Here is a 12,501-nt window from a genome sequence, read left to right on the forward strand (position 1 = left end):
AATGAACACGGAGGGGTGTAGATATCTTTTCAAGATAGTGATTTTGTTTCCTCTAGATATATACCCAGAAGGAGAATTGCTCCATCATATAGTAATTCTACTTTTAATACCCTGACGAATCTTCACACTGTTTTCCATAGTGGCTGCCTCAATTTACAATCCCACCAACAGTGCACTAGGGTCCCTTTTCCCCCACATCCTCGCCAACACTCGTTGCCTCTTGTCTTTTTCATGTTAGCCCTTCTAACAGGTATGAGATGACCTCTCACCGTGGTTTTGATTTGCATTTCCCTGATGACTGGTCATGTGGAGCACTTTTTCATATACCTGTTGGCCATTTCCCTGTTCTATTTCTAAACCAGTCCTGAGAGATTTTCAAGATAACTAAGATGCACACAGGACTGAGGTGGTCATTAAAAGGTCATTTATTGTTGTACAGTGAGAAACTGCCTTCACAGAGGCCAACTGACTGCCAGCTTTTGCTTCAGTGATTCCCCATCTCCTATGCTTCCCCAGGGCTCATCTGGCCTATCATAACTGACACAGTTTTACATTCCAACAGGTTACAATCAAGTTCTGCAGGACCTGAGAGCCAGTCTGGTTCCTCTGTATATCTGTGTTCTGATTCATTCTGTATTACAAGTTTAACTGTCAAAGCACGTATAATAAATCCTGAAAGTAGTTACCAACTACCCTATCCCCCTAGGGTTTTGATTCCAAAATTTTACAGAAAGCACTGAAACCTTAGAAACCTTGAGCATTCAGATCTATTAACAACTTCTGGACAAACTAAAGAACTTTTCTTCCCCAAAATGAAGTGTTCCTGAGATACCAAAGCTACAAAAGAAGGTGGCTCTTACTCTAAGATGTACCAAACAATCTATATTTGGTTATGCTCATGTAGAAGAAAAGTAAACTTTAAAAAATTTTTGATTTAAATAGCTAGTCTGTTTAGTGTCTTTACCTTTTTTAGGATCCTTTATCCTATGATACTGTTATCATTTTCAGAGAGCTGATATACTAAGTTCAACTGAAGCCATACACAGTGGTTGGATTAATCCATTCATACTTGAATCTTAGATGCAAATGAACAGATCACCATGAGAAATAAAATATCCCTCCTCATTCTTTACCCAGACTGTTAGCAAGTGAGGTCCGTCTTTCCTAGGCTAAACCTGTTTGGTAATAATTATTTGGAAGGTATCAACCTGCATTCACATGTAACCTTCACCTGGGCACAGGCAAGGACTGTATTAGGCTCAAAGCAGCCCTCTGTATAGCTACTTCTGCAAGTACACAGAGTGCTTTTCTTTAATCACCATAAATTAAAAGCTAGTCTAAGTATCTCGTCGTTATGTCAAGGAAGAACTAGGAATCACTTCTATCAACAAACAGCAAAGCCAATCTCAGAATGAAGTCCTACCTATTTTCTTTTGGGAGGATTTTTGACTACATTCTTTGAAGAGGAACAGGAATTGCTTAAGCAACTCAAGTAAGGATACCCAAGGGAAAACATTTTCCCTAAATGCCAACTCAATCTTAAGCTTGCCAAATCACAACTAGAAGTGGCACTCAGGTTAAAACAGTAAAGTTATAAGCAAATGTTCTTTTTTTAAGAAGTGTTATAGCACACAACTTATATAAAGCTAATCACTAAAAATAAGTGAAATCAATAGCAAATAAATAGTAAATACTGTGCAACTGCAAAATGAGATTCAATGCAAGAAATATGTATTGGCATATCTTCCACCCCCAAGGCGCTTTTTTAGTAGTAAAAGGAAACAGCTTCAACGTATTAGTGTATCCCATCTACAGTATGCCAGTCATCTGGATTGGAATGTGGTATCTACCTGAGACCAGAGTTCAAGGTCAGCTTGTCCCAAGTCAGGTAATGATTTGATCCCTGAAATGTGAGGTATGTGATATCCATATGTGAAATATCATGAAACCATTAACATTTTTGATTAGGAACAGTTTCCAAAGCTAATGAAAGTATGTAGAAGTATAAAAAGCAGAATGTAAAATTATATTTATGATCTCAACATAAATATACTGAGAGAAGTAATGATATGTTAACAGCGATTACTTTTGGTGATATAAGTGGAATGTAGAGAAGAGAGGAACTATTTCGGCCTTCCTTGAGGCTAGCAATTAATGAAAGGTCAATAATATGAACAAAGGTAGTGAACAAGAAGCTGGAAAGTACCATAGAGAATTTTTTAAATACTCAAGTACCAAAGGCATCTTACGCTGAAAAATTGTGGTCAGGCAAGCACCTAGGACTTTAAATGCCAGAAAGCACTTCCTAGAAAGAAGTAATGGGTTCATTCTTAAAGTAGAGAAAAACATAATTAGGGAGATAATTATTGTAGTTATAGTAGTACACTATATAATAGTGGTAACACTAAGGTAGCAGGAAATGACCAGGTTTAATTTGCATTTAACTTCTTATCTGGCTTCATATTTTCTGTTTTTAATTACACAGTATTTAACTTGTACAGCATATGGTTAAATATTTATTATGCTTTTTAAATAAACAATATGCTTATAGAAAAAACATACTTGACTCTATTGTACAGCTCTCAGCTCTGGGGCACTTAGGAGAACCTGACCATTGGCGGTCTCATCCCTTTAGTGGTTGACAGCAGAATCTCAGACTCTAGGAGGGAACCTCAATGTCTAGGAATCCATGTCTAAATCCATGTCTTTGTAACTTAATACCTATTCAACAAATGCTTCACCAATCATACTAAATTTTAATGATATAAAACTTCTTGAATTTCAACAATGGATAGATTTAACAAAAGGTAGGAAAACCCCTTATGTCATAAACCTAACCACTGATAATATGCAAATTCCTTAATATGGAGTTCAAAATTCTCCATCCTGCTCAGTACTCCTCAATTTGAATAGTCTCTCTCTCTCTGCCACACTCTATTACAAACATGCTAACCTCACACCTACTCCCATGACTTTATTCATGGAGACCTTTCCACTTGGAATGATTCCCTTTTTGTCCCTTTCAGGGATTAAGGTTCAGCTCTAGTTCAATTGTCTTCCAAGAAATTCTAAATAATCTGACCTGCTACAACTTTTTTATTAGAAATTCTGACCACATGCTATCAACACACCATTCATCCTAATAATAATCCTTAAAAAACAAAACAAAACACATTGTTACTTATCAGTATATGGTTGATTTCCTTAAGGAGAAGGATCACGTTTTTTTCTATTTCTTTTGCATTTTATGTTTTAATAAGCAGAGGGAAAATGGCACTCAGTGGAAGGAAAACAAGCTTCACGGTCAGGCCAACCTGAATTTGAATCCTAGCTCTGCACAAACTAGCTGTACATCCTTGGGCAAGCCATTAAACTCTTTAAGCTTCGGTTCCCTCATCTGTAAACTGGAGAGAACAAGTGCTTCATAAAGGAGTATAACTGATAATCTACTGAAAGCACCATCATCGAGCAGATAATAGTAGTATTACTTCCCTTTTCTTTGTCCTTTTCCTTTGAACCTCCATTGCATAAATCTAATAAATCCAATTAAATCAGAAAGGGTACCCAGTATGAAGGCTTCTTACCCATTCTGCTTCAGAGAAAATTCTGGGACTGGACAGTATGTGACATAATTAAGACTAGTCACAGTCCTCCACATACAAATAACATCTTAACTGCATTTAAACTAGAGTCAATTCTCTTCTCAGCACATATCCCAAGGCCCTCTTTATGTTCATGGCGCTCTCACTGAAGCAGGATAGCTGGAAAGACTTCCTCGATATTGGATGACCTTGTATATAACAGAGACTCAAATCAGCTTACTGGATAGAAGGAAAGAAACTTGTAAGGTTCTACTGCAAAAAAATAGGGTTGATTTTGTAAGTCACATAAGAAAGCCAATCTCAGTAGCTTACAGCCACATCTTGTGTTGTGTGGGTAGAAGAGTGCTTTACAAGCAAGACAAAGGAGGCATACACCACCACCCCAATAGCAAAGGCAAAAGAGGAAAGACACTGCCTCAGCTGCCTCAGTTTTAGGCAGGCTATTTTAAAGTAAAAGATAACCGTCATTAGAACTAAAACTAAACTATCTCAAAAACTGCTGAGGAAAGAAAACAGCAAGCGAACATTATAAAAATCAATTTTAAAAGATGACAGAATTAAGACCCAATAGATATGAGATAAAAATAAGTGTCATATATGTATAAATACAGCTGATTCATTCTGGTGTACCACAAAAGCTGGTACAAGAGTATAAAGCAATTTTATTCCAATAAAGAGCTTAAAAAAAAAGTGTCAATGGAATAAACAACTATTTAAAACAGAACAGCCAATCAAACAAAAAAGTAGGAGGAAACTATATTAATATCAAGGTTGTATTCAAGGCAAGAATCATTTAAAAAGACAAACAGGGAATAAGGAAGATACAGCACTCAGTTTTTATGTACTTGGTAACATGGCCTCAAAATACATCAAACAAAACAACACACACACATACACACACACACACACAAACAGGAAATAAAAACTGCAGAAAACAAAAAGAAAAATGGAAATGGAAAAGAAAAAACAATGGTAATGGGAGATCATGAAGACCAAGAGTAAAAAAGTGATTAGAAGAGCTGAATAAAATATAATTAACAAGGTTGTTCTATTACATCTAGAAAACTACATCCTGAAGAACACTTTTTTTAAGCACACATAGAACAGTCACAAAAATTGGCCTTGTACTAAGGCACACGCATGAAAAAGTCAAAAAGTTAATAGATCCTCAAAAGTAGAAGTAGTACAGACATACTCTCTGGCCAGAAAGCAATAAAACAGTGAGCAAATAACAAAAGTAGAACAAACAAATAGAAAAAAGAAAAAAAAAAAGCAACAACCACCACAAAAACCACCCTCGGAAAATCTAAAACTCAAAGGACTCTTTAGGAGACAAAAATAAAATCAGGGACTGGAAGGTGGGTGAAGAGGAATGGCATTATGACTCTTACTGCTTTCTTCTCAAAAGTATGCAAATGGGACAGCTCACAGAGAGACGGTCTGAGGACCCTTTTAGAAATTATGGGATTCTGCTGCTTTCTAGTCAAAAATCAATCATCGCTCAGTCCTACAATCCAGCAGGGCTCCTGTGAGTTTCACTGACAAAGGATATGGCCCCATAAATGCTGAGAGACAGTTTGCTAAGTCCCTATTTAGTCACTACAATTGATGACTTCCTTTAATAATCTCTCCTCCTAAACAAGTGTAGGTAACACTTCAAGTGAGCCTGATCCAGAGGAGCTAAAATATGTAAGCACGCTGCAGTTCTATCCTGAAAACGCTAGCTGAAATCTACAGCAGCATTGTTCAACTGCACTTTCTGTGATGCTGGAAATGCTCTTTATCTATGCTGTCTAATATGGCCGCCACTAGCCACTGTGGCCCATTAAGCATTTGAAGTCTGCAAAGTGACTAAAAAGAACTGAAATTTTAAAATTTTATTTAACTTTAATTAATTTAGACTTAAATTATCACAGATGGCTAAGTGGCTATCACGTTGGACAGAGCTGGTCTATAAACACCAAGGTAGGTTGTTTATGGAGGAAAGATTACAAAACAAAATAAAAAACAGGAAAAAAATCCATTTATGGAAGAAGTGATAAAGCGGCTATAAAAAGCAGAAACAGCTGTGGGGAAGGTAGATACTAAGAAAAGCTTCAGCTTCTGGTCCCTGCTGTCAGCTGACACACCTCCAGCTTCTGGGTTCTGACAATAGCATTTTCCCCAAAAGCTTCAAGAGTATGTTTTGGTGGTGAGGGGGTGGGGAGGGGGAGTTCTAATAATTTAACTAGCAGTATGGATTGCTCAAAAATGTCATCCTCTTCCTCTGCTACCAGTGCTATATAAACTGCTAGAGCATGATCAAAGGAGAAAGGGAAAGAAAGGGAAGAAATAGAAAATGAAAATTAATGTGAAAAATGAATAAAGAGAAAGGGAAAAAAAGAGGACCGTTCAATAGCAACAGTACCAATGACACCTGCCCAACTATAAGAAGCATGGCCAAACCGTTACTGTTTTCATTCCTTGAGCAAATGTTCATTGAACACCAACTATATGTCAGGCACTGTGCCAGGCACCCGGCTTATAGTGGTTACAGAGGGAGAGTCCCCAGCTCTCAGAATATTCAAAATGCAATGGGGGAAATGGGCACTTACATTTAAAAAAAAAATGCTACAGAGTGAGAAGTGCTATAATAGAGATGGAAAAGGGCAGGTCAAGGATGCCTTCTAAAGCAGCGTGATTTAAAAGAGGGCTAAGAGCTCTCCAGGCAAAGGAGGAAGTAATGCCGGGAATGTGGAGGAACAAGATCGGAACAGTGAGGAAGGAGATGTGAGTGAGTGAATGCCATGGTTTGTAACTGGAAACTCCATATTGACTACCAGGAAAGTTTTGACTCCCTATTTTCAATGAGAAATCACTGAACAATTCTGAGCAAAATACTACAGTAACTTTGCTTCTGAAAAATTAAGCTGGTAGCAGCGTGGAAGCTGTTTGGCATTGGGAGCTTAGTCAGGAGGCTACTGAAGAATCCACAATGAGAAATAATAAAGGCCTTAGTGAACATTTTGTTTATGTCTGCCCAGAATTCACGTCCCTTTCTTTTGGTAACAGAATACTGATTTTTCACAGGGGAATCAACCCTCTGGCACTTCATCTGGTCCATGAAGTCCTAAGAAAGTATCACCCTACCCCAGGATTCAGCGTTGGGCATATAACTTAGGCCTGACTGAGCAACATATTCCATACCTTGATTACAAGAACAGGAACATAACTCAAGTCAGCCCAAAAAGACTCAGCCCCAGAATTTTCACTTTTGCTATACCGACTGGGATTGCTTGCTTCCTTCTTTTCAGTGGACTGCTAAACTGGAAGTTGCCAAGGCTTATTCCGCAGAAAAATCTGCCTGAGAATGAAGCCAACACATCTAGAAAAGGAGCATACAGACAGCGACAAATTTTTGTTTAAGCACCTACATTTGGCCATTCCTGAAGCAATACTACTCCCTGGACTTTTCTGTAATTTAAGCCAATGTAATTTAGAAATGGAGAAAAAGAAAGCTTCAAGAGAAAAAGCAGAAACAGAACTTACTGGACCTGGTAACTGCTTGGATATGGGAAATGAAGGAGAGGGAAGTATCAAATTTCACTCTGAGGTTTCTGGCTTGGTTAACTAAGTGGAAAACACTATTAACTGAGATAGAGGACAGAGGAGGAAAAGGTTCTGGTCAACAGAATGGGTTCAGTTTGGAGACACGAAAAAGTATCTTAATACTTGAATTCTGACTATCTGAATCACTGTACCAGGAAAACTGTGGAAGTAGTTGGGTTCCAAGCTCAGAAGTAGATTGCATAGCCCAAGGCAGCTGAGGGTGACAGAGCAATGCTAGAAGAACCATTCCTTTAATTGTTTAGTAGTTTCACCAGCCAACCTCCAAACAACTGGCATTTAGGAAACCCTAGTAAAAGTGAAGTATCCTCCCTAAGCATTGTAGTATTTTGCTAGTGATGACCAGCTAGATGGAAAACAATAGGAGAATCTAGGACATTCTATTCCAAGGATGAAGTTAAAAGCTAGGCCAACACCCCAGTCTTCACTGTGTTCAACTCGGATAGAGGAGCGATGGAAGAAGGAAGAGCAGCAATGATACCACTGCAAACAGCAACTGGAAGAGCACACACTCACCTTACTCCACGAAAACTGGGGAGGAGATGGCAGTAGACCCTTTCTGCACCCCGCACACCTGGTGGTCTGTGAGGAGCTTCACGCACATCATCTCATCCAATCCCCACAACTTACGGCTCAGGAAGGCATCATCCTTCCCACTCAGACAGGATAAGCCAAGTTAAGCAGTAGAGCTAGAATTCAAACGCAGATCTACCTGGCTATAAAGCTTATGCATGTTTCACCACATCAACTGCTTTCAGAAAAGAACTGAGTTTTATCCTTCACATTAAAAAAATGATGTCAGCTCATCAAGAAGATGTCTTCTGAATTAGGTGTTTTATTGGCCATATAAAGTTTAGGTCTGCAGTGACCCAGCCACAATGCCTCAATTCTCAGGCACAAGGCATGTATTTTATTTACCATTTGACTATATGGAAATAAGGAGGCCACCAGTGCCATGATGTCCCATTAAATAACACATTCTGAGTTAACCAGCCACCCACAGAGAGTAGGCTATGGCAACATATAATAGTGATTTTGTGGGGATAATCCCACTGCTGAAATTAAGTTTTGATTAAAGTTCCTTGGTTAAGAGGCAAGCATGGAAAGAATGATAGAAAAAGATACCCGCAGGGCTTCCTAGGTGGCGCAGTGGTTAAGAATCTGCCTGCCAATGCAGGGGACACAGGTTCGATCGCTGCTCCGGGAAGATCCCACGTGCCGCGGAGCAACTAAGCCCGTGCGCCACAACTATTGAGCCTGAGCTTTAGAGCCTGTGAGCCACAACTACTGAGCCCATGTGCCGCAACTACTGAAGCCCATGTGCCTAGAGCCCGTGCTCCACAAGAGAAGCCACAGCAATGAGGAGCCTGCGCACCACAACGAAGAGTAGCCTGCACTTACCGCAACTAAAGAAAGCCTGCGCAAAGCAAAAAAAGACCCAACACGGCCAATAAAATAAAGAAAAAAGAAAAAGATACCTGCAAAGGAGCAGTCCCACTAGCCTTAATGACAGGCAAAGAATGCTACAAAATTCTTTACCTTATACATTTCTTTGTCCCAGTATATTAGCATAGTGAGAGGTAGTAAGGCGTCGGCATTAAAAGTAGAGCAAGATTGCCTGGGTTTGAATCCCAGTTCCACCAAGGATCTACCGTGTGACCTTGGCAAGTTATTTACCCTGTCTGTATCTTAGCTTCCTCACCTGTCAAACAGTGGTAATATAGTACCTATCTCACCCAGCTGTTATGAGGATTAACTAATACTTGTAATGCTCTTAAGCAATGCCTGGCATGTAGTAACTATTTGTTAAATACATTAAATAAACATATAACTCAGTAGATGGGGAGGAAATTTGAATTTCCAACCCAGCTTCTCCCACATGAACTGGAAGAGGAAAATAAAAATAATCCTAAAATTTGTTTAGAATGTATATAGGACCTTTTACATGAAGCATTTCACAGACATCTGGAGGAAGAATAAATAGCCAAATATACATAAGCACAAACTGAAACATGGAAAAGGGAAGTAAGATGTTCAGTTTCACTGAATACATCATTCACAAGTCTCAGGCAGGAACCCCAAGGTCCTGTCAGCCCAAGCTGTGTACAGCAGGCCACAGGCTAACCGCACATAAAAGAGGAGTCACCCAGGCACAACATCTCATTAATTTTCCCCTGTCGATATTTTTCTCAGAGGTAAATATTCCACCTCCAGTCTTTGGATCCCAACTGCTCCTCAGACCCTAACTATATCGAGTGTTTTTAAAAGTCAAGGAAGACTTCCTTAAGCCACGTGCCTGCTCTATCCTGTCCATTCCAGATTCTTAAGAGGTTAAGACCGGAGTTATTAATGAAGCAACCCCTACACAGGGGAAGCGCCTCTGCAGAGTCCAAGCCACCGTTCAAAGTAGTTTTTAAACTCTTAAATCCTCTAATTTCTGGAAGGCATGCACTCAGTAACAATTTCATATAAAGAAATGGGAAATTGCTTAGCTGCACTGTGGGGAAGGAGGAAAGGGTTTAAAGAGGAAAAGGACACGACAGGGAGGTCCTGTCCCTCTCTGACGGGGATCCCGCTCTGACAAACGGCACGCAGGCCATCTCCGGCCTCCAGAGCAAGCCCCCACCCTCATTCCACCGCCAGGACCACCGCCCGCTTTCATCCACAGGCCCCCTTCGCTCCTTCTTCCTCACACTCGTCCTGCCGAGGCTTCTTTCCAGGCCGCTCCTAACACCCAACCTTTGCTTCCAGAAGGCCTTCCTTCAGCCCTCCCGTGACCGGCCCGAGATGCTGTCACCTACGCACAGACTCTGGCCTGGGAAACCTCCCCGCCGCACCTGTCAACACCCGCCGCCTCTTCAGCAGCCGCGGGTCTGAGCCTCACCGCGCGCTGCCCGCCACCTCCGCCGCCGCCCGCCCTCGGCGTGCCCTATCCCCGCTCCTTCACCCGCGTCCGCCCCATCCACGCCCCGCCCGTCCCTCCTTTCAGAATTTCTCCTCCAACGCGCGGCCCACAGCAGTCGCCCTCACGTCCGTCGCGCCCGGCAGGTCTCCCCGGCCCTCTGGGCCCTCGCAAGCCCCCCGCGGGGCCTCAGCGCCTCGCTCCGCCCGCGACTCCCCGGCCCCTTCCCAGCCCACCTGCTCTCCTCCGGCAAGCCCTCCTCGCAGCCGCCGAGCTCCATTCCCGCGCCCTTTGGCCGCATCCGGGGCTCAGACGTCGCCTCTTCTCTTAAGAGAGGCGTCCCTGTCGCTTCGCCCCTCAGGGCTCCCGGAGCCCCGCGGGAACCGAGGAGGCACCCACGGCCGGTGGGCTCGGAGAGATGCACTACAGCCGGGAGACCGCAGCGGCAGCAACTGCTGCCTCAGCGGCGGTTTCTATCCCTGCCGCCCCCACTTCCGGCTCCAAGAACTACAACTCCCAGCAAGCACCTCGAAGGCCCGGCCGCTACCGGCATGCACCTCCCTATCCAATCCGAGGCCGCGCTCGCAGCGGCTTCAGAGCCTGGCGGCGAGCTCGCCGTAGTGCGCCGCGCGCGGAGCCCGTGTCTGAGACGCCCGGCAGCGCCAGTCTCCGGAGTTGGTGCTCTTGGGACCCTTACACACGCCTGTCGCACTTCACCTTTGGGACCAAACTGGGGCAGAGGTCTAGACTCTGGTCTTAATCCAAGTGCGGTCAACCCCACTTCAGCGTGCCCGGGTTTAACACCTCTTGGTGCTGTGTGGAGACCTCAAAAACGTTAGTGAAGAACTCACAAAGTCGAAGAACTCCGGCTGCTGTGGGATCACAAACGAAGAGCTGAAGGGAAAGGCTTCGGAGGAAGGTGTCCTGGAGGAATGATGTCAGAGCAGAGCTTTTGAGGATGAGTATGCGTTAGCCTGGAGAAGAAGGGAAGAGAAGGTGAAGAGAGCAGCACAGCCACGAGGAAGCTGGTTTGGGAACGGCCGGTTCTGAGGAGTACTCAGAGCTGCGAAGAGGCGAAGAGCGGAATGGTGTGAGTGCGCAGGCAGACCGAATCAGGAAGCCGTTCTGAGCTTGGGTTTTATCCCGAGAACAATGAGGAGCAAATCAAGGATATGCAGATCAAGAAGTGATTTGATCAGACCTGCTTAGAAAGCTGCTTTTGACAATTAAGAGGTACTGCGTTATGTACCATGTTGGAGGGAAGGGCAAAAGAATGGATGTGAGAAGAGGCTGGAAGTCCCTATAGGGTGATGCCAAGCAGGTAGTGCCAATGAATGAAGAGAGCCAGCTGTGGGAGAATGGCAGAAACTCTGAACTGGAACCGCCACGCCTCCTCCAAACAGGGAAGTCTCATGTTAGCTATAGCTGAATGTTGCCAAATATTCTGATTTTTCAATAAAGCTGGAATCTGCATTTTAAGTACAATTTCCAATTTTTAAAAGGCAACAATTTTTTTAAATGTAAATATTACGCAGGCCAAAAAAAAAAAAAATTCTGTAGGCTAAATGTGGACATTGGGTTTCCAAGTCCAGACCTAAACTTGGGCAGTGGTGGTAGGGAACAAGGAGGTTGGGATTCGAGCCATGGTAAGGCAACAAAATCAGCACTACTCTGTTAGGCAGGGATCTAGGTTAACTCCATAAAAACTAGTTACTCTGTTAGAAATAATACATGACTTTCAAAAAAAAAATAAACATGATTTTCAGAAATTTTAAAACTTGAGAAAACTTTTTGTGAATTAAAAGTGAGAGCCTTTTAATGCAAATTATGATTTTTCAGCTTCCATTTATATAAAAAATACTCTTTGTTCAAGCTTTCTCATATTTTCCTACTAAAGGGTTATACTTTTTAGGAAAGGGGCAGTGTCAGTTATTGGTATTTCAGTACCTTCTGTTTCTACAAATCTATGTACTTCACTTTTTGAAGTATAATCCCAAGTTAATGCCACATGATTTTAACATATATTTACATGAAAGTGAGTCAGCTTTATCAGGAAATTCTAGAACTAAAATTGTAGTAAAAGTTCTAGAAAACAGGAATTTCCTCATATATCCAAGACTGGGTTTTACACTTTTTTTTTTGGCCACGCTGCGCAGCTCGTAGGGATCTTAGTTTCCCAACCGGCGACTGAACCCAGGCCCTCTGCAGTGAAAGTGTGGAGTCCCAACCACTGGACCGCCAGGGAACTCCCTACACTTATTTTCTTTAAAGTAGTCAACAAACATGACAATAACCTACACTAGCCATGTGCCCACTCCCCCATCCCATCCCTCTGCTTTCCCTCACCCCAGGTAGCCACATCCTAAATCCCTTGTTTATAATTCCACTGCT

The 12,501-nt window shown here is 42.3% G+C and overlaps 1 protein-coding gene across 10 annotated transcripts in view; it reads right to left on the reverse strand.

Annotated features, from left to right (window-relative positions):
• Positions 1-12,501, reverse strand: part of RUBCN (rubicon autophagy regulator) — a 60,413-nt gene that overhangs the window by 41,034 nt on the left and 6,878 nt on the right. For 4 of the 10 annotated variants that reach the window (XM_057739924.1, XM_057739920.1, XM_057739919.1 and 1 more), the window contains exon 1: positions 10,347-10,586. The exons of 2 other annotated variants lie outside the window; for them this stretch is intronic. Coding sequence is in view for 3 of the 8 variants with exons in the window: in XM_057739920.1 (XP_057595903.1) it covers positions 10,347-10,411 (65 nt within the window). In the remaining 5 variants the exon portion in view is untranslated. Of the gene's footprint in view, positions 1-7,724; positions 7,812-10,045; positions 10,095-10,346; positions 10,587-10,961; positions 11,085-12,501 lie in introns of those variants that run through there. 4 more of the 10 variants (XM_057739922.1, XM_057739927.1, XM_057739926.1 and 1 more) reach the window with 4 other exon arrangements.

Source organism: Hippopotamus amphibius, chromosome 6 (genome assembly GCF_030028045.1).
Source record: "Hippopotamus amphibius kiboko isolate mHipAmp2 chromosome 6, mHipAmp2.hap2, whole genome shotgun sequence".
Lineage (NCBI taxonomy): Eukaryota > Metazoa > Chordata > Mammalia > Artiodactyla > Hippopotamidae > Hippopotamus > Hippopotamus amphibius.